Consider the following 24,745-nt stretch of genomic DNA (forward strand, 5'->3'; position numbering starts at 1 on the left):
GTGCTTCTCGGCAACTGTGATCTGGAGACTGAGCCGACCCCTGCGGCAGCGCAGAGGCCATGGCCAAAGTCAGATCCGTGTCCTCGCCCAGGGGGTCTTGTTCAACGTGGTCCCTACAACCTCAAAGCTCATCTCCCACCTCCTTCCCCTGCTGTTCCCTGTGTCCCTGCTGGCTCCTGGCCCTTCTTATAAGAGCACTAATTCCAGGGGCCAGCGCTGTAGCACAGGTTAATTCTCCGCCTGCGGCGCCGGCATCCCATATGGGTGCTGGTTCTAGTCCCGGCTGCTCCTCTTCCGATCCAGCTCTCTGCTGTGGCCTGGGAAAGCAGTAGAAGATGGCCCAAGTCCTTGGGCCCCTGTACCCACGTGGAAGACTGGGAAGAAGCACCTGGCTCCTGGCTTCGGATTGGCACAGCTCCAGCGGTTACAACCATTTGGGGAGTGAACCCGCGGATAGAAGACCTTTCTCTCTGTCTCTCCCTCTCAAAGCCTGTAACTCTACCTCTTAAATAAATAATTAAATCTTAAAAAGGGGGGCGGGCACTAGTCCTGTTCATGAGGCTCCCATCTGCATTACCTTATCACCCACCCCTGCAAGGCCCACCTCCAAGTACCACCACACTGGGGGTGAGGAATGAAGCACAGGAAGGCAGCAGCACAGAAACATTCAGCTCACTGCAGGTGCTAAATTAGCACGATGATCGGCCAAAGCCCAAAGGCCTTCGGTTTATTTCCCATGAACCTCAGCAACTCTGCTAATCTGCATAATGAATTGGGATTGCTGGTAACTGAGTGATTTGGTAATTAGCAGACTAGATGTTAGGCTGAACTCTGGTGGAAGTCGGTGGCACTTGGGACATGTGGATAGGCGGGGATATTTTAGAGATCATCCTCACCCTTAGCTGATTAAGGAGAGAAGCCTGTGTCCTGTGTCCTTGGGGAAGGTGCCCAAGAGCAAGGTGATCCCCAAATGGTCCTGGATCCAGCCTTCAGGGAGGGAGAGTTCTGGCTGCCTGATCCTGGCATTAGAATACCATTGCTCCTGGGGTCCACCTTCCCTGCAGGCTGTGGTCACAACACCCGACTGGACAGATTTCATCTGTCTTCCCCAAGGTTGCACTGCTGTGTGGGCTGAATTTGAGGACAATTTTTCTTTATAACCTGGCAGTGAGGGTGCCAGCAAGAAAATGGCTCTAACCCAACACTCTTTTTAAAATTATTTTTTAAAATGTATATTTATTTATTTGAAAAGCAGAGTGACAGAGGGAGACAAAGAGAAATCTTTCATCTGCTGGTTCACCCCCTAAATGGCCAGAATGGCCAAGGCTGGACCAGGCTGAAGCCAGGACTCAGGAATTCCGTCCTGACTGCCCACACAGGTAGCAGGGGCCCAAGCACTTGGGCCGTTGTCTGCAGCTTTCGCAGGCACATTAGCAGGGAGCTGGATTGGAAGCAGAGCAGCCAGGACTCAAAGCCTTGCCCCAATGAGGGATGCCGGCCCCTAGCCCACCACTCTTAGCAGCCAAGCAAAAGAACTCACTGGCACCTGACCAAACTGGCCGAGGTCAGCCAACTCCTAGTCCTCACTGTCTTTGTAGATAGAGACTCTCTAGGGCTCAACATGGCCACAAGTCCACAGGTAACGTACAAACGCATCAGGCAGAACTAACTGGGCAAGTTTCTCCTACACTGGTTTGATTCTAAGGGGAAGGAGACCTCCGTGGTCAGCCCCCAAGGACTCACCTTGGCCAAATATCTTGCCAGGGGTTGGGGCTGGGGCGTAGCAGGCTAAGCCTCCACCTGTGGCGCCGGCATCCCATATGGGCTCCGGGTTCTAGTCCCAGCTGCTTCATTTCCAACCCAGCTCTCTTCTATAGCCTGGGAGGGCAGTGTAAGATGGCCCAAGTGCTTGGGCCCCCGCACCCACATGGGAGACCTAGAGGAAGCTCCTGGCTCCTGGCTTTGGATCAGCCCAACTGCAGCCATTGAAGCCATTTGGGGAGTGAAGCAGCGGATGTCTGTAACTCTACCTCTCAAATAAGTAAATAAAATCTTCTTTAAAAATATCTGCCAGGTACAGGGGCACAGCTCCACGGCACCGGGGAGGTGGCTCATTCTCCAACCCTCGCGAACCGCCAGTTACCAAGCTCTCAGAGCCATTACTCAACAAGGAGACATTCTATTCTTGGAGGCGAGATGCTCGAAATGCTGGGACCACTGTGCTGGGGGCCGCCCTATTGGAAACCCTAGAAATTCGACAAAAGCTTCCAATTCAAAATGTCTACAGATACACGAAGGTCCATGCAGTGGTGCAAATGCTCCATATCTTAACTGGTTTATAAAAAAAATATTTATTTATTTGAAAGGCAGAGTTACAGAGAGAGACAGAAAGATCTTCCACCTGCTGGTTCACTCCCGAGATGGCTGCAATAGCCAGGGCTGGGCCACGCGGAAGCCAGGAACTTCATCAGGATCTCCTCACATGGGTCGCAGGGGCCCAAGCACTTGGGCCACCCTCTGCTGCTTTCCCGGGTGTGTTAGCAGGGAGCTGGATTGGAAGTGGAGCAGTCGAGAAACGAACCGCTGCCCACATGGCATGCTGGCATCACAGCTGGTGGCTTTACCTGCTGCGCCACGGTGCCAGCCCCTGTATCTTAACTGCTTCACTGGCACTGGCCTGGTTGTGACGCAGTACTATAGGGAAAGGAACAAGGTACCGGGCACACGGGGACTGGTTCTCACAACTGCGTGCGAATCTGCAACTACCTCAAAATTTGTGTCCACACCTGTATGAGCTAAACAGGAAGCACCTTCTGGTTGGCTTAATGATCAAGGACACTGTCGGTCTGGGTGGGATTCAAGCATGATCCTTGCGGCGGGCTTTTCCCCAAGGCATTCGGGGCCTCCCTGCCCCCTCCCTTCCACCTTAGGGTGGTTTATTTCATCAGATTCCTAGAGCCTGCGGCATGGATTTAGCGCCCCGGTGAGAGCTCAGGACTCCGGATCCTAAGCCAGCATCAGCAGCTGAGCCTCGGGCCGAGTCCGGTTACCGCCCCAGTTCAGGTTTCCGCTCCCGGGCCACGTTCCCCACAATCCGTGCTCCAGGAGTCTAGCGCCACCACCCCCCCCCCCAGCATGGTCCTGGGCTCCAGGAAGCCTTCCCACAGCGGGGCCCGTAGGACACTTTGCTTCCAGGGGATCCTCCCCGCGCACGGCGAAAGAGCGCGTCCAGAGAAAACCGACAGTGTGCTGGCCCTGCTGCCTCCACGTGAATCGTAGGGGAGAATGAACAGGTGGACAACACAAAGGGGGTTACGTGCTGACGGGCGCGGGTTTGGGGGAAGGGACCGGGAAGAGAAATCGCCGACCAGCTTCGAGACCTCCAGCAGGGGATGGCAAATGACAGCCCGAGGTCATCGGAATTCATGGCTACTCACTCACCGACACAGCCGCCAGGAGATGCGGCAGAGCGGAGCTGTTGCCACAGTGTGGTGCGAGTGTGTGGCCCACCAGCACCAAAACACCTACGATCTGCCCCCTAAGAGAGCCAGCTTGTTGATCCCTGGCTTGGACCGATAACCACGGGGTACATACAACTGAGCCAACGTTTAGTAAGTGCCAGGCACCAAGCCAAACACGCACCTCCACTCATCCACGCTGCACAAGGAAACCCCAAAGCGAGGGTCGTCTCCGTCTAGTACATAAATCAGGAGCCAGGGCTCAAGGAGGCTGAAGCCCATCATGTCCACACCCGCGGGAAGCAGACCTCGCCTCACTCTCCACGCAAGCCGGTCCCCCCTCCCCTGGGCCTGGTGCCCACCCGTGGGAGGCTGTCACGGTTGCAAAGGAAGTTCTAACATCTCATTCATTCTTTTTAGTAAAATAGGAACAATTCTTTTCTAATCAGGTATCTAGGCACAAGCACAATTTTCTTGTTTTTGTTTTTTTTTTTTTTTTTGACAGGCAGAGTGGACAGTGAGAGAGAGACAGAGAGAAAGGTTTTCCTTTTGCCGTTGGTTCACCCTCCAATGGCCGCCATGGTAGGCGAATTTTCTTGTATTTTTATAACCCAAATACTCCCTCCAAAATTCTAAGGTCAGAGTAGGAAGTTGAAAGCTCAGGACCAATGTGGAGAAATAACGGCAAGGCGGGAATGGCCAATTGCTGGTTGTCAGTTCTAAGGACATCTAAGGCCATTGAGCACAAAGTATTTTTGAGCTTCCAGGCAGCCAAGGCAATAAGGGAAATGATGTGAACAATGGGACTCTCACGGTCTAAGGAGAAGGATCACCCCTTTCTGGATGCTGCTTTGCCCTTAATTTCAGTGTTCCCAACCCTGCCCATTGCCATGAACGAGGTCTCCGGCCACAGACTGAGCCACCAGGCTCCAGGTGCCTTTGGCTCCCTGTAAGCTCCAGCACAAAGTGGAAGAAGCCCAGTGTGGACACACACGGAACCAGGAATGTACCACATCAGCCCTCACCCCCAGCGAAGGCTCATCCCATCTCCCCAGGAGGGAGACACCAGAGACTGACATCAGAAGCCACCGACGAGCCCTCCGTGTTGGCAGCGAGAGCGGAGTCCCTGTAAAGCACCACCTCATCACCTGGGGTTTCCAAAGCTCCCAGGACACTGAGAGGGGCCAAAGCCAAGAACTGTGGCCCTGGATCAAGACACCTGTTCACAGATGTCCCACCGTTCCCCCTTGCCCAAGCGAAATCTCCGCAGCGGGCAGCCGTGCCCTTTCAGGGCCCTTTCAGTTCTGTGAGCAGGTGGTACAACAGCGACCCCTAGGCCACAGACCCCTTCCCCACACCACTCCGGAGCCGCTTCCGTGACTTCACACGCTGTCCACAACCACCCTGAGGGGCAGCGAGGGCCAATTTACAAACGGGGAAACTGAGGCTTTAAAACAACGTCTGAGAATGCCAGACTTTCCTAGTCCAGCGTTACTTTCTAGAACATTCTGAACTTGTAATGGAACCAGAAAACTTCAGTCTCCACTTTCAGCCACACTGGCCTGTTTGCTGCTCCCAGAAGGGAGAAGTTCATCTCCTCCCCAGGGCCTTTGCACTTCTTGTTCCCTGGGCCAGAAACTCACATCCCCCTCTGCCCGCCACCAGGTACCTACAGAGCCCCTCCCCGTTCAGCCCTGTGCACTAACAGTCTTCCCAAATACCCCACTTTATTTTTTTACTTGAAAAGTAGAGACAGAGATCTCCCTTCCACTGGTTCACTCCCCAAAGGCTTGCAACAGTTGGGGCTGGGCCAGGCTGAAGCCGAGAGCCTGGAACTCCATCCAGGTCTCCTGTGTAGGCGGCAGGGACTCAGGTACTTGAGCCATCACCGGCTGCCTCCCAGGGTGCGCATCAGCCGGAAGCCGGAATGGAAGCGGAGCTGGACTCCAACCGGACACGCTGTTAGGGGATGCGATGTTTTATCCACCGCACGGGATGCCCGCTCCCAAGCACATACATGAAATCCCCAAACCTGTCCTGGCCACTGTCTCCTTACCCCAATTAATTTTCTTTCACAATTTTTAACATCAGACATTAAGCATTTGCTCATTTGCATATTTATCTTCTGCCTCCTCTACTGAAACATCACACACACGGGTGCACACACAGTGACTCACACACACATGTGCACACGCACGCACACACACTCACACACATGGGCACGCACACACGGGTGCACAGTCACTTGCGCACACACACTCACTCACACACACACTCACACACCCGGCCAGCGACCACAGTGTTCACTGCTGTCTGCCAGCACAGGGTGTGGCACGTGAGGGTTCCCAGTAAGTCCCCTCTACCCCCACACCGGCCCTCACTAAAAAACACCACCCCCCGCAGGCAGTCATCGCCACTCTGCAGGTGGGGAAACTGAGGCACGGCAGGGCCGGGCAGCACCTTTCCCCAGGTCACTGCCAGGAAGCGGCCGAGCCAGGCCCAGAGCACTGCTGTCAGCCGCCGGGCCGGGTGAGGGGACAGTGCTGGCTCAGCGAGCTGCTGGGACGGCCGCCCTGAGGCCCAGGAGAGCACGCGGCTCCGTCACGGGGCTGCAGGAACCGTGTTCTCGGGTGCCGTGCACCCCCACGGGGCCTGGGCTCCCCCGTGTTCCTCCAGTGTCCTCGGGCTCCATCGCTGCTCCACCGGGCAAGGGCGCGTGCAGAGGCAGAGCCCGGGGAGGCCCGAGGCAGGCAGTGGACTGGAAGCCCACCCGGCACCTGCATGGCTCTGCGAACAGCTCATTCTCCCGCAGCCACACAGCCTCCTGGGCACAGGCCACACAGAGCGGTGGGCCACCCTGGTCTCCTTGCCCTGGGTAGCCCAGTGGGACCTCGCTCCCTCCCTGGGAAGAGACTGGCCTCCCTCACCTTCAGGCAGGTGAGACCCCTCCTGCCACCTGACCAGGACCCAGTCTCTGCCACGGAACCCTCCCCCCTCCCGCCACCTGACCAGGACCCAGTCTCTGCCACGGAATCCTCCCCCCTCCCGCCACCTGACCAGGACCCAGTCTCTGCCACGGGACCCTCCCCCCTCCCGCCACCTGATCAGGACCCAGTTTCTGCCACGGAACCTTCCCCCCTCCCGCCAGGGCCTCTGCCACTTCTCCCGGCACCTGCACTCCCCAAGCAGCCTTGACCCTCTCCAGAGCCAGCCCCGTCCTGTCCCAAGGCCGGGGTCACACTCCCAGAGTGCGTTCCTCCTCATGGCAAACCTTGCCTCAGAACCCCGCCCTGCTCCTTAGCTGGATGAGCGAGGCGGCCGTCACCGGATTCCATGCCATCAGTTTGCAAACGTGCCCCTCTCCTAACGCCCTAGCCGAGCAAACCACAGCAGTCCGTGCCTGCGGGCCCACGACGGTCAGCACCCGCTGGGTTATGCCGCAGGACAAGCAATCCCCCAAATGATCGGCGGCAAACACCACACTTCCCTTCCTCCCCGGCAGCACAAGGCGAGGGCGGGCAGGCGGGCTTCTCCTGCCTTCCCGTTCTGGAACCCGGGCATCTAGGCTGCACCACCTCGTGGCAAAGGGAAAGGAGCAGGAGCCGGCAGAGGCGCACGTGGTTTTAAAACTTCCGCTCAGGCACAGCGTGAGTCATGTCTGCTCGGTGGCCACTGGCCAAAGCAAGTCACATGTCCATGTCCAATGCCAAGAGACCACGTGTCCCACAGTGCTCGTCTCAGCCCCACCTGCACAGGGTGGGTCTGGCAGCTGTTCAGTGCAAACAGTAACACAGGCCATCACAAAAGGCCCTGCCCAGGGCCTCTGTCCAGGCAGCACCCCCATCCATGGGTCAAGGCTGTCCATCCCCTGAAGGCCAATTCCTCCATGAAAGCCCGCAACGGGAAGTCTCTTGTTCCCAGGAACCGTGGCACGGCTTCACCTGCCTCTCACGGGTGCAGACCTGGATTTCCCTCTAGCCCTAGTGCATAGTCTGCTCCCAGGCAGCTGACAATCCACCCTCCTCTCAGATTATAACCTGGGCTCCCCGATGGGGCACTCACTCTTCCCACGCCTGGTATGCCGCATGCTGCAGGCACCTGGGAGTGTTTGCTCAGAGAGGGAATGGGGGGTAGAGAATTCACTTCCCACTGGGCTTTGGAGGGTGTGCGTGCATGTGTGTGTGAGTGCACGCATGTGTGTGTACACATGTGTATGTATGCATGTGTGTGCACACGTGTGTGCGTGCATGTGAGGATACACGTGTATGTGTGCATGTGTGTGCACGTGTGTGTGCACGCATGTGTGAGTGTGTAGCAGGTGCAGAGCTGCTGGCTCATCCCCATCCACTCATGCCTAGAGTCATGCTTCCTCCTCCCTCACACTGAAGACCCTCTAGGGCCCCCCTGGATCAGTTCATCCGCGCTTGTTAAAGTGCCCCCCCCCACCACCACAGCCCAGGCTCTTGGATTTCTTGGCTAAATAAACAAACGAGTAAGTAAACGAGCGAGCAGATTGTCTGAGTAGACTTCAAGGCCAGAGGCAGCAGAAGAGATGTGAGTGGAGAGCCCTACAGGTCTGGGAGGCACGGAGGTGCTGGCCTCCAGGATGAGCTAAACTCACAGGAGCCATCATCCAGTCCGACAGAGAGTGTGGGGAATTTCTAGTAAGTCTGCAAACCGCTCCTCACTCTGCCAGCTACTCCTGGAAAGACGGGGGCACTAGGATTTCATGACACAGACTGGATCCAGACCGCGGAGAGTGAAGGGAGGGACTGAGCAGACGAGCCACACCAGCACCCTACCAGGCAGGCAGACAGGCAGCCAGCCCAGCGCTGCACCTGCCACTTGCTGCCTTCTTGACACTGTCTCACATGCAAGCTGGGGCGAAGCAGAGTGGGAGGCTGCAGCGTTCCAAGACCAGACACCTGGGCAGGCAGCTGCACGGCAGGGACTCGCGCAACGGATCCACAGCCGGCAAAGCCAGCTGCTGCACGCTTGGTCCCTGACGCCTACAGCTCCCGCAGGATCCTAGGCTGGCTCTCAGATCCGCAACAGCTGGCGCCCTGCTTCACGGTCTCCTCGTCACAGCAGACTTCTACCCCCAGCCTACGTCATGCTTGCAAGGAAGCAGCTGGGGTATGAACAGCCTTTCTCCTCTGCCTGCACAGCAGGTGGAGGCCAGGGCACTAACCAGCCACTAAACGGGCAGGTGTTTAGCCTAATGGTCAAGACACCCATGTCTTGTATCAAAGCTCCTGGATTCAATGCCCCTGGACTGATTCCAGCTTCCTCCTCCCCCACCCTCCTCGGGTTCCAACCTCAGTCTTTAGTGCACGTTCCCTGTCATTTGCTTGTCTCTGATGGGCTCAGGGAAGCACTTGGTGGGCGTGGCGAGGGCTGCCGCCCTGGGTTTCCATGTGACTTGCGTTGGAACCACAGTTGCACCTGCTCTCCTCCATGGAGCATCCTGCAGCTGGGCCAGGCCCTCCTCACAGGAAGCATCCAGCAGACTCGGGACGGAGCACAGCTCCACCCCCCCTCTGCCGAGTTCTCTCTCCTGGTCCAGCTTCCTTCTAAGGCAGCCCTGGGAGGCAGCAGTGAAAGCTCCAGTAGTTGAGGTCCTGCCACCCCCGTGGGAGACCCGGATTGAGCGCCTGGCTTCAGTTTGGCCCAGCTCCTGCTACTATAGCCATCTGGAGAAGGAACCAGCAGATGGAGGATCTGTCTCTCCCTCTGCCTCTACAACTCTGATCTTCAAATAAAATAAATATTTAAAAAAAAAAATACAAACTCACAACCTCAAAGTGAGGATGAGCACCAGCAGTGGCCGTCCTGCACGTGAGCTACTCAGACTGGGTGCCCTTAGGGCCCTCTGCACACAGCCCCTCCTGGGCATCCAAAGAGCCCCTCGTAAGCTGCCATCACTCTGCACACTATGCCGAGGCAGGTCTGATTTGGGGGCTTGGTCACATCCTGTTGGTGACTCCTTGGGGTGCAGACCCGCCTCCTGGCTGGGGTCACTTCTCATGGGACAGGAGCTTCCGTAACCTCCCTGGCAGAAGTGGACAACAGCCCCTTGTCAACAGGTGCGGGGTGTAGGGCAGCCAGAGGCCAAGGATGCTACTGGCAGCAAGGCCATCGCCTCATTCCCGCATGCTCCCGCAGGCCCAGGGCAGGAACTCTGGTAGAAGCCCAGGGTGGTGGGTGACAGACTGCAGCATGTGACAGTGGGCTGATGGCCCTCAATTCATAGACAGGCCCCAAACTGCCACCAGATGTGACTCTCAAATCTGGGACTAGGTGCTTGTTAGCACCACCTGGCTGCTCTAACCATTCCCCTGCCCAGGTCCTAACAGAGAATTGATCCAGGGCAGACCTGAGCAAGGTCTTTTTTTTTTTTTTTTTTTTTTTTTTTTTTTTTTTTTTTTAAGTTCCCTGGGTGCTTCTAAAGCCCAGGGTTGAGAACCTTGGTGGAAGACCTCCGGAGCCCCCTCGATTGTGCCATGGAGGCTGGGCAGTAAGGGACGGAGTCTGGCATTTCTCCTCCACTCTTCCCACCCATCCCGAACCTGGGAAATCCTTGGGTATTCAGGGCGGCAGCTTAGCTGCTGCTTGGGAGCCCCCGTCTCCCATCGGAGTGCCTGGGTTCCAGTCCCAGCTCCGCTTCCCATTTCAGCTTCCTGCTCACACACAGCTGGGAGAGGGCAGTGACGGCTCAAGGGCTTGGCTCCCTGCCATCTGCATGGGAGACCCGGATGGAATTTCTGGCTCCCGGCTTCAGCCTGGCCCGGCCCCAGCTGTTGCAGGCATTTGGGGATTGAGTCAGCAGGTGGGAGATGTCCCCTCTCTCCCTGTTTCTCTGCCTTCCTCATCAGTAAATTAAAAAAAAAAAAAAAAAAAACTGAAGTGAGAAGCTCACACAGGCATTTAAGTGAGAGTCCAGAGATGGGAAGAAGCAAGGGCGCAGCGATGAGTAAACACAGTGAGAGCCACACGCACACCAGGGAGCAGCACACAGCCTTGAAAAGAAGTCCTGCCACGTGCCGCGGCGTGGCTGCACCTCGAGGACACGACGCCCGGTGGGAGAAGCCAGCCACGGCAGGGCAGCTGCCCCATGACCCCACCCACACGCCGCAGCTGGAGGATCGCAGCTGGGAGTCACGGAGTAGGAGGGCATGGGTCGGGGGCCGGGTACCAAGTTTCTGTCTGGGGAGATGAAAGGGTTGTGGAGCTGGAGGTGTGGCTGGGCTCACGGCCACATCAATGGGCAGTGTGCCGAACGCCACGGACCTGGGCACTTTGCATAGTGATGCCAGTGACTTCACGCTCCATCGATATCATCATAGTGAAAACGGATCTATTTTTACAATGTAGAGGTTTTAGCTGGTGCTGTGGCGCAGTGGGCTAACCCTCCGCCTGTGGTGCCGGCATCCCATGTGGGTACAGGTTCAAGTCCTGGCTGCTCCTCTTCTGATCTAGCTCTCTGCTTGCTAATGGCTGGGAAAGCAGTGAAAAATGCCCCACGTGCTTAGGCCCCTACATCCACTTGGGAGACCTAGAAGGAGTTCCTGGCTCCTGGCTTCGGATCAGCCAAGCTCCGGCTGTTTCAGCCATTTGGGGAGTGAATCAGAGGATGGAAGACCTCTCTCTCTCTCTCTCTGTAACCCTACCTCTCAAATACATAAATAAAACCTTTTTTAAAATGTAGGGGTTTCTTGACTGCAGAATGCCTCGACCTTGAACCCATGGCCTCGGCCCCATCGGTCTCCAAGGGCAGTGATGTTTAGGGTCCATCCCACAGCTTCTTGAGCATGGGAACGTTTTGGAGCAGGAGTGGGAGGATTCCTGGTGGGGCCAGGGGTCCCCGAAGCAGCTTGGCAAGTGCCAGATTAAGCTCTAAGCGCACAGGCACACTGCCACCGAGCACTGGTTCTGTGCGGGTCTCCGTCAGCTCTGCCAGGTCAGCACCAAGACTCCATCTCACCGGCACAGACACCCAGGCTGGAGGAGGGCAAGTGACTCGCCCAAGGCCACAAGGCTCCAAGGCAGCGCTGGGACACAAACCCTGGTCAGGCAGACTCTACACTCTCCCTTCTCGAAGTCTGATCTCCAGAAATGCAGACCCTCGGGCGGGCCCAGGCCTCCTGCATCCGCAGCTTAACAAGGTCCCCAGTGACCGTGGGCACATCACAGAGGGAGCAGCCCTGCTCCCAGCTAGGAGCCTCGCAGCCTTACCTCTTAATCTCGCCCACGCCAGTGGCTTCTCAGCTTGGTCCTCGCATTCCCTGAGAGCCAGCGGCTCCCGCAGCCCGCGCTTGCCCACCTCCCCCACCCCCAGCCCTGCCGTGGTCCCCTCCTAACACATGTGGGTCACCCAAAGCCCCCAAGCCATTTAGCCACTTGTCACCAAGCTGCGTGGGATCGCTGCTAGCTAAGGAAACCACAGGTTGAGACGATGAAAAGGCTCTCAATGCAACGCCTTCAAGGGCTTCAGAGGTACCCAGAAACCGGAGAGGAAAGGCGCTGGGAGTCCATTCGGCCGCAGCACCCAGGTGCGGGGCTCTGGGGAGGCCCAGGTGTCCCGACAGAGGCTCAGCAGGTGGGGTGTGCTGCCCTTCTGCGTCTCTCCTCCCTGGCTGGCGCTTCCCAAGGGGCAGCCCCCCGCAGCCAGGACCATCACTGTGCCCCTTCTTCACCCCGAGCCTCCCCAGGGCTTAGCTAATAAGCCCGAGCTACTTAGCGTCTGTAATCTCACTTAGAAGCCGCTCTATCCACTCCATTAATCGCCTTTATCGACACTCCTGCTCATCTCCAGGGAGTCTCCACCTCGCTCTGGTGGAGAGGAAGCCTCTTGGGGGTGGTGACCCCATTCCTGGCTTTTGTCCACGTCTGCCAATCAGCGTGCCCCGCGTCAGCCGAGCGCCCCGCCCCGCGCGCTGCTCACACCCTGCCTCCGTGGTCCCGCAGGATCCGCGCCTCCAGGAGGGAAGCTTCTACAGGAACCAGAGGCCGTGCGCAGACCCACTGCGCCTCCGTTCCAGGAGCTCATCTCCCAAGTTCAGCGCCCGGGGACCACCAGGCCACAGAAGGAGGCGGGGCTGCAGCCACTTTGCCCGGTCCCCGTGTGCGCTCCGCTGCTGAGCAAGCTCCCTGAGGCCGAGAGTCACGCCTTGGCCAGCCCTGCAGCTCCCTGCCCGCCTGGAGCCTGGAGCTTGGAGCAGTCTCCCCCCTCTGCAAGCCTCACACAAGCCGGACAAGGGCCCAGCATCTGGGGCCATGCACACAGCACCTGACACAGCCCAGCCTTAGGCAGCACGCTGCCCAGGCCCCTGACCACAAGGCCAAGAGCAAACACCTCCCTCAGCCCTGATCTGGCTGGATCCTCTCTCACCATCCTATTTCTGCAGGCCCTGTATCCACCGCCAGGAACATCCCACCCTCCCCATCTGTCCAGCAAACACCCACTTGCGTCACAGCACAGCTCGAATGCAAGCTCTGTGAAGCCTTCCAGCCACGCCGGGCATGTGTGTCACTCGGGGTCACATGTGGCGATTACAAGTCTACCTTGTCCTTGAACCCAGGCTCACTGGACGGGACCGCCCTTGCTGGTCCCAGCACCACCGCCCCCAGGTGGTGGTCCCCCAGGTCCACCAGGTTTGCCCAAAGGGACACTTGTCACAGGCACACTTCAGAAATAAAATGTCGGATCTTCACCAGCCACTGCGCCCAGCACGAGGCTCTTCCCAGAAGCGGGGTCACCATAGACAAGTCGGAATCTAAGGAAGGAAGGAGGGCTTGTCCAGCTCCCATCTTGGAAAGCGGCGGTGCCATGCAGCCCCACCTCGCGCCGCACACAGCCAGGCCCTGCCTCGCTCTCTCAGCTGCTGAGACCATCACCTGCACCCCGAGTCTCTCTACAACCACTCCTGAAGCCTTATGTCACTTAGCATACTGCCAAGAGCTTCTACACACCTCTTGGTTTAAGTTATCGCCTGTGCTGCCCAACAGAGCTGTCTTCCTAAAACACACAGCTGCCCAGGACCCTCAGGGGCCCCTCCTGCCCACCAGGAAAGAGCCAAGGCCTTTGGGTGGTTAAGGCTCTTGGTTCCAATGCACACTACGGGATGACTCACCAGCCACACCCACCTGATGCACCTGCGCCCCCTGCTCACCCAGAACCCCCTATTCCCTCAGCTGGGGGGACCCTTCACCTTCTTCTTCCCAAAGAACACAGGCTCTGGGATGAGTTCAAATCCAAGCTCAGACCAGGAGACCCTGAGCAAGTCATTAACTCCTCTGTGCCTTCCTCTTAGCTTTTGTAAACTGGAAATGAGGATGCCAGCCACCACGCTCGCTCAAGGACTGGTGCGAGGCACAGGGAGCCACAGGGAGGCACGGGAGGGACTCATTATGGCGCAGCCTAAGCTCCACTGTTTGATTCCACTTTGGAAGCCACCCTTCCCCCCTCATCCTGCCATCTATGCCTCTCTGACCTTGGGAGTGAGGCCTCGGCGGCCCTCCGGTGCACACATCACCTGAACTAGCCAGCACCCTGCACATTCATTTTGTAGCTTTCAGTTATTTCTACCGGAATGGAAGCTCCCTGGAGGCAGAGGCCACATCTAGGTCGGTTTCAATTCCCACCCCCGCCCTGGGTCCAGCAGCCAGATCACTCAACATGTGTCCAGCAACCAAAATTGTAGCCCCAACGATGGCTTTGTTCCTGGGTCAGAGAACCTGCCCCAGGCAGCTCCTAACTAGAGTCTTTTTCTAATACTTGTAGTTATTTTAATAAAACATATCTTAGGTACAGAGTCAAATCAGCTGGCATGAGATCCGCCCGGCTCTCCTTGAACTTGGCAGGCACGGCAGAATCAAAACTCAGACACGTGTCAGGTGAAATGCGATTAAGCAGGCTCATCAGAACCGGTGCGTGGAGGATTTTTCTCTTCCAGTCAGTGCCCCATCAAGGAGGCCTTTGCTGCACACAAGGCAAAGAGCAGTGCCACCAAATCCCATTTATGGTTTTATGAATCAACCCAGAAAATCCCCCAAATTGATGACATCCTCTATGTCACAAGGCAAGGATGCTCTTCAAAGGGTTAAGCACCTACGACGCACATGCAAACGACAGTAATCAGATTTGCAGAACTCAATCCCTAAAAACCTTCAGGCTAACCTGCGTCATCCGTGTGCCCATTTCGCAGGCAGGAAACGAAGCCTCCCATAGTCCAACTGATTCGTGCAAAATCACACAGGTTCCAGCAGGGCTAGAACACAAATTCTGGTCCCCAAATTCCAGGTGACATTCCTCAGGTCCCACGTCACCGACAGAAAGAACCAGAATCACGGCAAACATTCTGCAGGCCAGGGTGTCCATGTGGTCTGGGCACGCTCTCAGTTGTGCAAACGGTCAACACCTCCTGGTGCTCAAAGAATCCATTACGAGCACCCTAAGCTCCAGGTGGCCTCTTCTTCTTTATATTTGAAGGCAGAGAGATGGGGAGACACGAGACACAGCGAGATCTTCCATCCGTTGGCTCACTCCCCAAATGCTCACAACAGTTAGGGCTAGGCCAGGCTGAAGCCACAAGCCAGGAACTCCTTCCTGGTCTCGCACAGGGGCGGCAGGGGGCCCAGCACGTGAGCGCTCACCTGCTGCCTCCCAGAGCGTGCATTAGCAGAGTTGGGACTCACACCCAGGCACGGTGACGTGGGGTGCAGGCCCCCAAGCTGTGTTTAACCACTAGACCGAATACCTGCCCCCCAATATGCTTTCTTTCACTCTCACTCAAAATAAAGCGAGTGCTGCACTTCCAAAGTTCACCCTCACTCCGGCAGGGGCCAGCTGCAAATATTCATCCTGGAGCTGTCAAGTCCGAGTCGGCCTGCGGAGGCCACTTCAGCCGCCCACGCTTCAGTCCCTGTGCGTCAGGCGCTTTGCAAGCACTGTACATCCATAGCGCATTCAGTTCTCACAGTCCCACGAGGAAGGTGCTGACCTCCATGCACACACGTGTGCAACTGTGCACTCCCACACGGGGACACACACTCCCATTCCAGATCACAGACCTACTGAGGGCAGCGGCAGGGTGGGGAGCTGGGCGGTGTGTCCCCAGGGTCCTTGTTCTTAACCCTTGAGCTGTAACTCAGCCGCCTCCAGTTAACAAGCCAGAGGACAACCCGGGGGACAGCAGCCAGCTGTGGGGTTCAGGTCCCTGGGGTTACAACGTGGGCTCTGCCTACTCAGTCACACCACGTGCTACAAGCCAGGTTGCCGTCTGCTACGGCCTCAGCCCTGAAGCCAAGGACAAGGGCGACACAGGGCCTGATCTCCCAGAGATCAAAGATGCACGGATGTAGGTTATTCCAGCTGCAGTCTGCACAACCTGCGAAGGGAGCCCACTGCCCTGGCCGTGGCTTGTGGGGGCGAGGAGAACCAGTGTGCTGACTTCACGCTGGGCCAGTGGCCGCAAGTACCCAGCGTCTCCCAGCCTCTCTCATCCTTCTACTTTAATAATAAAAAAAAAAGTCCAAGTAACTCGATTCAGCCCTGGCCCTACCTGGGCTGGCTCCTGACAAATCCCCGAAGCCTCATTACCTGCACCTTTGTGCCTGTTTGTTTTCCCTTCCGACAACCAATGTGCGAGCTGCAGCCGTTGCTACCGAGCCCTCGCTTTCCTGGTCCGGGAGCTGATGCTGCAATTTCTCGTGGCGCACTTCCAGAAGCGCAGGGCCTTCTGCTAGATGTCCTGCCACCACCCCCCACCCCAGGGGCCAGGCTCTGGGGTCATGCCCTCCAGGGACAGCATGCTTGCCCAGAGCCCACCCTCCGCCCCCTCCTCTGTAACACCTTCCTTGCCACACATGGCTTCGTCTGTTATTTGAGCCCCAACTGTCTCCCCAGTCTCATCCCATGCTCCCTTCCAGCCTCGGGGCCTAGAATGCAGACATTTAAGAAATGCACATTGCGGTCGGCGCCACGGCTCACTAGACTAATCCTCCGCCTGCGGCGCGGGCACACCGGGTTCTAGTCCCGGTCGCTCCTCTTCCTGTCCAGCTCTCTGCTGTGGCCCGGGAAGGCAGTGGAGGATGGCCCAAGTGCTTGGGCCCTGCACCCGCATGGGAGACCAGGGGAAGCACCTGGCTCCTGGCTTCGGATCAACGCGGTGCACCAGCTGCAGTGCGCCGGCCTCAGCGGCCACTGGGAAGTAAACCAACGGCAAAGGAAGACCTTTCTCTCTCTCTCTCTCTGTCACTGTCCACTCTGCCTGTCAAAAAAAAAAAAAGTAGAAGAAGAAAGAAAGAAAGAAAGAAAGAAAGAAAGAAAGAAAGAAAGAAAGAAATGCAGGTTGCATCTGATTTCCTGGGCAGTTACTATGAAACCCAAGTCTGCAGCCAGGCACTGTGCTGGGTGAGCAAAGTGAGCGCAGGACCAGGAACCCAGCCACAGAGCGCTCCCATCTGCAGCGGGAAGGTGCACTGGGCCCACAGCGCCTTCCCTCCTTGGCCACGGAAAATTATTCCGGCACATTGATTTCTCTTCCTCTGTAGTCAAATGCTACGCTCCAATGGCCTCTTCAATCATGGACAATGTTGAGTAAAGAAAAAGAAAACAACTCCCTTCTCAAGCGTTCAGCTTTCCTGTTGAGTGGAAGGCTGGGTCTCTCCCACCCAAGGCAACACATGGCACTGCTTGATGACTTCCATTTTTAACTCTGGGCAGGAACGTTCCCCAGAGTTCAAGAGGAAGCCGAGTGGGCGCGCTGTGGATTGCGGGAGGCCCGCATGTCGTGGAGCGGACGATCTGCAAGTCGGGGGTAGCAGATGGCCCAGCAGGGAGGACGCATGGCTAGCAGATGGCCCTGGGAGTTTGGAAAAGGCCAAAAAAAACTTTTGATTGCAAACAAATTGGTATTAGGAACATATCAAGCAGTGGGGCCCTCACAGATGTTTGACGTCGCTGTGGACAGGTGCAACCTGCACTCCAAGAGTGATAGGCTGGAATCGGCCACCAGGCCCTCCTCTCAATTCTTCTCTCTGCCCCAGTTATTAATAACTATGGACAAAGATATAGGCTTACAATTCAGACCACCCAGGTTTTGAAAGCCTGGCTCCATATGGCATTCTTGGGGTAGTGAGATTCTACCGTAGGATACACACACGTACAGACACACATCTACCCAAACCTGCACACGGCATAAACTTTAATGTGAACTTAATGCATTGGTCCTGCTTCATCAGGTGTAACAAGTGCACCACACTAGTACCACAGGTGGCTAACAGGTGGAATTGTGTATGTGTTTGTGTGTGTATGTGTATGTATGTTTGTATGTATGTGTATGTACATGTATGTGTATATGTATATGTGTATGTGGGGGGAGAATACAGGAGCTCTGTTTTCTTAGTTTTTCTGTAAGCTGAAACTCACTCTTAAGGTCTCTTAATTACTCACATCTGCACAGCCCCCACCCCTCCCTGCTGTGCTTTTTGTTGGCTGCGTGACCTTGGTCTCCGTTAGCTCTCTGGGTCTCCTCCTCCTCACCTACAAAGTGAAGAGGAGGACGGCGCCTACCCTGGGGGCCGTCCTGAAAACCAAGTAACTGAAAACGTGGCAAGTGCTCCGAGTAGGACCCATCACCTGGGCGTCGGGCACAGCTGCTGGGACTTAGAGACTTCTCTACATCGCGGGTCTAAGTCTCACAGCAGCCCGGTGGCACACACAGGAAGCTCTGACCTGCGTCTTTTACAAGAGAGAAAACCTGAAGCTTAACAGGTTGCGTAACTCACTCCGGGTCACACCATCATCTCCAAGACAAACAGACAGACAGGAGCCTCTCCTGGCCTCTGGAAAGCTTTGTGCTGACCCACAGCAACTCATTTTGTTGGAGACAGGGAGAGCTGGGGAGAAAGGGTGAACACCCCGACATCAGCAGGTGCAATCTGGAAACAGCCAGTGCCAGACCCCAGGCCTTTGTCCCCCCACGCCAGCCACTCATAAACAGGAGAGAACAGGTGTAGCAGTGACATGCCGTCTGCCTCAGTGACCAGGTTGGTGGCTGTCCCAAGGCGCTGTGAGACACTGTCCCAAATAGCCACCTGGGGCTCTGGAGAAACGCCCCCTCCCCCGGCTGCGACTCCGGCCCCTTCTGTCTGGGACAGGAACTGACCTGTGATCACCCTGCCCAAGGTGTTAGGTTCAGTTCTGCTCACTTTTTGAAGTCAGGATTTGCTTTTATGTAACAAGTTTCAAACTTCGGAGGAGTGACTTGGCTCCGGAGCCTGCGGCAGCTTCCAGAAGCCGCCTGTTCACAACCCAGACGCTTGTCTTGCCGTGGGGACCGCGGCACCTCCCTCCCACTCATCCTGATGTACTTTTTGCAGCTCTGGGGCCCTCTCTGCCTCTGGATCTCTCTCTCTCTCTCTCTCTCTCTCTCTCTCTCTGCACCTCTGCACCCCACACAGACCCAGGATCTCAGCTCCCAGCCCAGGCCACCAGGAGTGCCCTGAGTTCAGGATCCCGCCCCCACCAGACTCCGCCCCCGTCTCCTCCCACAACCACCTTTCTATCAGGCTGGTGCAGAAGCAGCAAGAGTTGGTCAGAAACAAGTGGGCCACAAAAGACCCTGCATTCAGGGCCTGCGTCCATCTTTCTAAATGTGTTTTCTGGAACAGGCTGTGTGTGCACAGGAGGGCACTGGACTGGAGGTACCCACTTCCTGTTTCTATTAATTTTTTAGAATTTTAGAGGCAGAGAGAGAGACCTCCCATCTGCCCGCTGGTTCCCCATATGCCCGTGATGACCAAGATTGGACCAGGCTAGAGCCAGGAGTTCAGTCCAGGTCTCCCCTGTGGATGGCGAGAATCCAAGCTCTGGGGCCATCCCCTGCTGCCTGCCAGGTCTGGAACCAAGAGCTGGGTATCAAAACCAGCGTCCCAGCAGCCATCTTAACTGCTGGTCTAAATTCCTGCCCCCTGCTTCCTGTTCAGTGCTTCCCCTGCACTGACCATGAAAATAAACATCTTACCCCTAGGAGCGAAGGTCAAGTCTTAAAGCTCTAGGGGGAAATTACAGAGCTGCCACAGACACCCCTGTCAAACACGAGGCAGTATGGGCTTTTTAAAACTTCCTTAAATTAAAAAAACAATGGGTTTTCAGGAGAGTGGCCGTCGCACCAAGCCTTCCCCTTCCTTTAAGATCCAAATACTTACCGAACACCCATCCAGCGTGGAGGGGCAAGCAGGGCTGCAGCCCAGTGCCTCTTGGCCTTTGGGGCCCCGCTGGGATACAGATTGTGATTAAGAGGCCAGCCCACGATCCTGCATTCCTAACAGGTTCCCGGGTGATGTTTCCCATCACACTGAGAAGCAAGGCTCTCGCCCAGGGAGCAGCAACGCTGGTTTAATCTAGTCATCTCCTAGGGAGCTCTCACAAATGTGTGACTCCTGGGGTCCTGCCCCCAGACAAATCAGACACTGGGGGGGTCAATCCTGGCATTTAAGAGTGCAGTCATCCCTTCATTATTCTTGGGGGTTGGTTCCAGGACCCCCCCCCAAGACATCAAAATCATAGATGCTCAAGGCCCTCATATAAAAGCACAGGGTATTTGCATAACCTATGCACACCCTGCTGTATACATCCAGCCATCTCCAGATCACCTACGACACCTCATACAAGGTCAGTGCTATGCAACGCTATGCACTGCTTAGGGAACAAGGACAAAGGGAAAACTCTGCACGTGTTCCGTGCAGATGCAGTTTCTCAATATGTTCAGTCTGCAGTTGGTTGGATCTGTAGATGTGAAATCCACAGGTGTGGACGGCCCACTGTGCATCTGTCGCTCTGGAGGCAACCTGAATGTGTGACCAGAAAGACGACTCGGCCCTCTGGGCACGCAGCAGGCAGCCCTCAAGGGCAGACAGAGGACAGCCGAGTTACTCTGGATGGCAGATGTCACAGAAGCAACGTGGAACGTGACACGGCAGTGATGGGGTTGAGGTGGGGAGCTACAGGTGCACTTATACCAAAACACAAAGGAGGGGACCAAAGGCCACCACCAGGGACTGGGGACACGGCCCAGGCAACAGGCCTGTTTTCCACATGGAGTCCCCACGGGAGACTGGCACAGGGCCCCATTCATGCTTTCAGGAGACGGCACTACTCCTCACAGAGAAGAGTCCAGACGCTGAAGGAAATAAGACAGGTGTTCCCAGGGCTTGCAGCCCTGGTTCTGAACACCGACTGTGGGCAGCACGTTGATACAGCAGGAACCCCTTAAAAGGTCCCTCTTCCCAGGGCCCCGAGAGACCTCATCTGGGAGCCTGCACTGTGGTGCAGCAAGTTAAGCTGCTGCCTGTGATGCCAGCGTCTGACATGAGCACCGCCCAGCTCCCGGCTAGTGGACTAGGAAGTGGCAGAGGAAGATGACCCAAGTGCTTGGGCCCCTGTAGCCACGTGTCTATTGCTAAAGGTGCTGCCCACTCTGCTTAACAGGGACAAGGTCAGTCTCCTGACCAAGTAGGCCAGTACTTTGGATCAGACAGTGGCTAAAGATACAGGGGCCACTGTGGGAGGAGGAGATCTGCAGCCTAAGAAACAGGTCCCCGGCCAAGCCGACACACTCAGACCATACCTGACAGATCACCAGAGGCGGCAGGGCCAACCCAAGATGAGAGAGAGCAGCTGCGACCAGAAACAGGACAAAAACGTCCCACCCCTGACTCTCCATCCGGGGCAGCAAAGCTCTGCCCGTGTGGACAAGGCCAATTCCGGCATGGCAGGTCCCTGGAGCAATGGCAGGGGCCCCACACTGGCTGTCCCTGCCCCGATACATGTCCACCATTTGGAGTCATGGACCCTTGGCCAGTGCCAGTGGCACCCAGAGATCCACCTCCCTGCCATATGGAAGAAGACACAGTGGGGCAGGTTAATGACCTGCGGGGTCGCCAGGGTGGGCTGGACTGCCCAGGAACACATGTCCAGCATCAAGGAGAACCCCAGCTCCCCTCCGCCAGCCTCTGTTCGTCCACCCGCCACATCCCAGGGTGCTACTCGGGGGCCCCCAGGGAAGGGAAGAGGATGGTGTAGGTAACAGGATGGCAGGTGGAGGGAAGACCTCCGCTTCACAAACAGGGAACCCAGGAAGCCTGCGGGTCGCACAGGCCCACTTCCACGCCAGCCTCAGTGCTTAGGAGCCTCGGAACTTTAAGCAACTTGCGTCTTCTTCCCTCAGCTGGGGATCTCTGCCCCACGGAGGGTGACAAGGAAACACAGCAAGACAGGACGTGTCCACACCCACTCCACCGCCTTGGAGCTCCGCCTCCTCCCACACAGCCTCACCAGGTTCTCCCAACAACCCTGCAGCTGCTAGAATCTGCCCATTCTACAGGTGAGCACACAGAGATTCCAACTCGTAACACCACGTATCATAAAATCCCCATGAGGCCTTTGAACGCATCATCCCACTGGGACCTCTCACAAGACCCCCAGAGCTGGAGCCGCGGCTACAGCCCACGCACTTTGCTGCTCAGAGGGTACACTCTCTCCGCCCAGGAACCTTCTTCCCTCATTATAGCCTGATGACAAGATGTCACCTCTGGGGGCCCCACTGCCCCTGCTGGCCTCCAGAAGTCTGAAGACAAACAGCAAACTGCTTCCCAGGACAAGCAGACTCTGCCTCCCGGGCAGAACGGCGCCGCGGGCACTGGTGTCCAACCCCCTGGCCGCTGCCCCAGTGAGCTCCCCCCGGTGGGTCATCCCCAAGGACCACCCCCTAGAGCAGCTGGATTTGCAGCCCCAAGAGCATGCAGTGAGCAAGAGAGAAACAAAACCACCCCGGGGCAAACATACATACATCCAGAGCGCGGGGGAAGTAGCCTTCAGGGGCAGAGCGAAAATGCAAAATAGAATTCTCCAGGTCTTGCCTGCAACCTTTTTAGTCGTTGGATAAAGCAAGTCCTGTGCTGCTCCGGCGAGAAGTCCACGCAAGCCCCTTCTCCAGCCAGGCCCGAGGGCTAGGGGAAGTCGGGGAGAGAAGAATGTGTCTTACCAGGGTCTGTGCAGTTCTTGGCGGGCTGGGTCTCGTTCATGGATGCCATCAGCCTTCTATTTCTCCACGAATCGGGTAGGACACCATTGCTGGCAGAAGCTGTCGTGTGCCCTGGGATAAGAAATCGGAGACACCAGTGACCACTGTGAAACCTGCAGTCCCAGAACCACCTTCCAGGTGGGTAAGTGGCTCCACCAGCAACACCCTGCCTGCCTGTGTGGAACCATCTGAAGGGAGTGACACGATGGTTGTCAGGACACCGCCTGCTTGCACACAGGCCTGTGTTTCCCCAATCTAAGTCACTTCGCATTGCAGGTGGCTCGGTATGTGATGACGTGACCTTGGCCACGATGGAGCCGCCTTAGCTCCTCGCCGGTGTGACACTGGGTTTCGACAGGTGAACACGAAGTTCCTGTTCACAGTTCAGGTGGCTGTGCCCTGGAGGAACCAGAAGCAGGTGCAGCTGACGGGAGCTGGCCCAGGGCGTCTCACACTTGAGTGTGGGCACAGATCACCTGATTCTGCTGGGTTTGGGGAGGGACCTGGGCTGCTCCCAGGTGAGCTGATTCAGCTGGAAGGAGGGGGCCCTGAGCAGCACAGGGGTGCCAGGGGCTGAAGACGCGTAGACCCCTGCACCCAACTCCTGCCTAGCCCATAAAGGCGAGTCCCGTGCCCGGACCTTTCAGGCGTTCACCTGCGCAGTCTTCGCGGGGTCGCACAGCCTCCCCAGGGTGCTAACACAGGCAAGCCTCGGGATTTTGTTCTTTCTGGTGCGTCATCTGTGGGGGAGCGCCTCCGACGTGCCCCACGGCGAAGCACCAGGCACGGAGACGCTCAAAACCACCTTGCTGGGGCCCTTTTCAAAGAGCCACTCTCTAACCTCGACTCACAAAGCTCGGATTCTGAACGGCCTGGTGCCTCTGAAGTCCCATCAAGTTCACTTGGGAATGGACAGCCGTTCCCCTCCGCAAATTCTCCCTCCATGGCCGGGGCAGGTGCCACCTGCTTTACCTCCAGGTAATCCCCAGCATTTCCTTCAGTTTTTACATTGAAAAAAAAAAAAAAAAAACTAAAAGGCCTACAGTATCCAATTCGGAGTGAGAACCGGAAAAATGTTGCACCTGGGCTGGAATCCACCCCCCCACAACCCCAACACACACACACACACAATTTTAAATGTCCTCCCTGGACCTGAACTGTGCATATTCTAAGCAACTCCCTCCTCCTCCTCCTGGAGACCGTGGCTGCACGCACCAACCCTCTCCTTCCGTGGGCATGAAGAGGAGTAGGCAGAAGCCACGCGGAGACAGCAGCAATCCCCGTGCGGGGCCAGGTTGCCCCCAGGATTTAGGGATGGGGAGACACGTCAGGAGCCCCCAGAGCCCCTTTGGACCAGTTCTGAGGCGAGGACAGCGCCGAGATCCGGCAGCAGCTCCCCAGCTTCCAGGGTTTCCAGGGATGCGAAGCCCAACGGGAGAGCGGACCGCCCCCTTTCGCTCACCCCAGCCCCAGAGAACCCTCGCTTGGGCCCCGCCGCTGTGCGGTCCAGGCCGGGCGCGCGCTCCAGGGACAGAAGCGGCTTGGCTTTCGCCTTAGTAACACACACCTACAGCCGCGTCCTGAGGCCCCAGGGGCCGCGCGCGGCTCAGGGGGACCGGCGCCACAGCCCAGGGCGTCGATCTGCCCTCCTGGGAGCGCTCTACCTGCCTGGCAGGGAGGGGGCTGGACGAACCTTTGGGACGCACCTGGCAAGGAAGGAGGGGGTGCTGACCTGAGGCTTCCCAGCCCAAGCCCCGCAAGTCCCCGGGCGGCGGGGGCCCGCACCAGCACCTACCCATACTCCCGAAGAGGCTGGAGGCACAGCACACCAGGGCCAGCACCGCACACACGAAGCCAACTTGCTGGGGCAGCATCTCTCGCCTCCTGCGAACTTTGTGCGGCCGGAGGGTCCGGCGGAGCGCCATCTCCGCGCGCCGGGGTGCAGCTCCTGGGAGACTATGGAGAGCGGCGGGGGTCGGATGCTATCCCTGGCCCCGCGGCGCTGGGGCTGGAGCCGGCAACGCGCAAATCAGAGGCAGGGGGCTCCGGGCCGCAACTGCATGGCCCGCGGGCGAGGTCGGCGAGGAAGCCAGAGACGAGGTTGGGGACGCGCGCCGCGGTTGGAGCTCAGAGTCCCGCGCGCAGCGTGCGCGCTCCGCGCACCATGGCTCCGTGGCGAGGAAGGCGACGCCGGCACGG

General features: G+C 57.3%; 1 protein-coding gene across 2 annotated transcripts in view; it reads right to left on the bottom strand.

The window, feature by feature from the left end:
- The window catches only part of SLC24A4 (solute carrier family 24 member 4), a 134,494-nt gene extending 110,023 nt beyond the window's left edge, over window positions 1-24,471 (bottom strand). For both annotated transcript variants that reach the window (XM_062181315.1, XM_062181314.1), the window contains exons 1-2: window positions 24,342-24,471; window positions 22,508-22,618 (exon numbers count right to left, since the gene is read on the bottom strand). In XM_062181315.1, coding sequence (XP_062037299.1) covers window positions 22,508-22,618; window positions 24,342-24,471 — 241 coding nt within the window. The remainder of the gene's footprint in view (window positions 1-22,507; window positions 22,619-24,341) is intronic.
- Window positions 24,472-24,745: the final 274 nt, after the last annotated feature.

Source organism: Lepus europaeus, chromosome 22, assembly GCF_033115175.1.
Source record: "Lepus europaeus isolate LE1 chromosome 22, mLepTim1.pri, whole genome shotgun sequence".
NCBI lineage: Eukaryota > Metazoa > Chordata > Mammalia > Lagomorpha > Leporidae > Lepus > Lepus europaeus.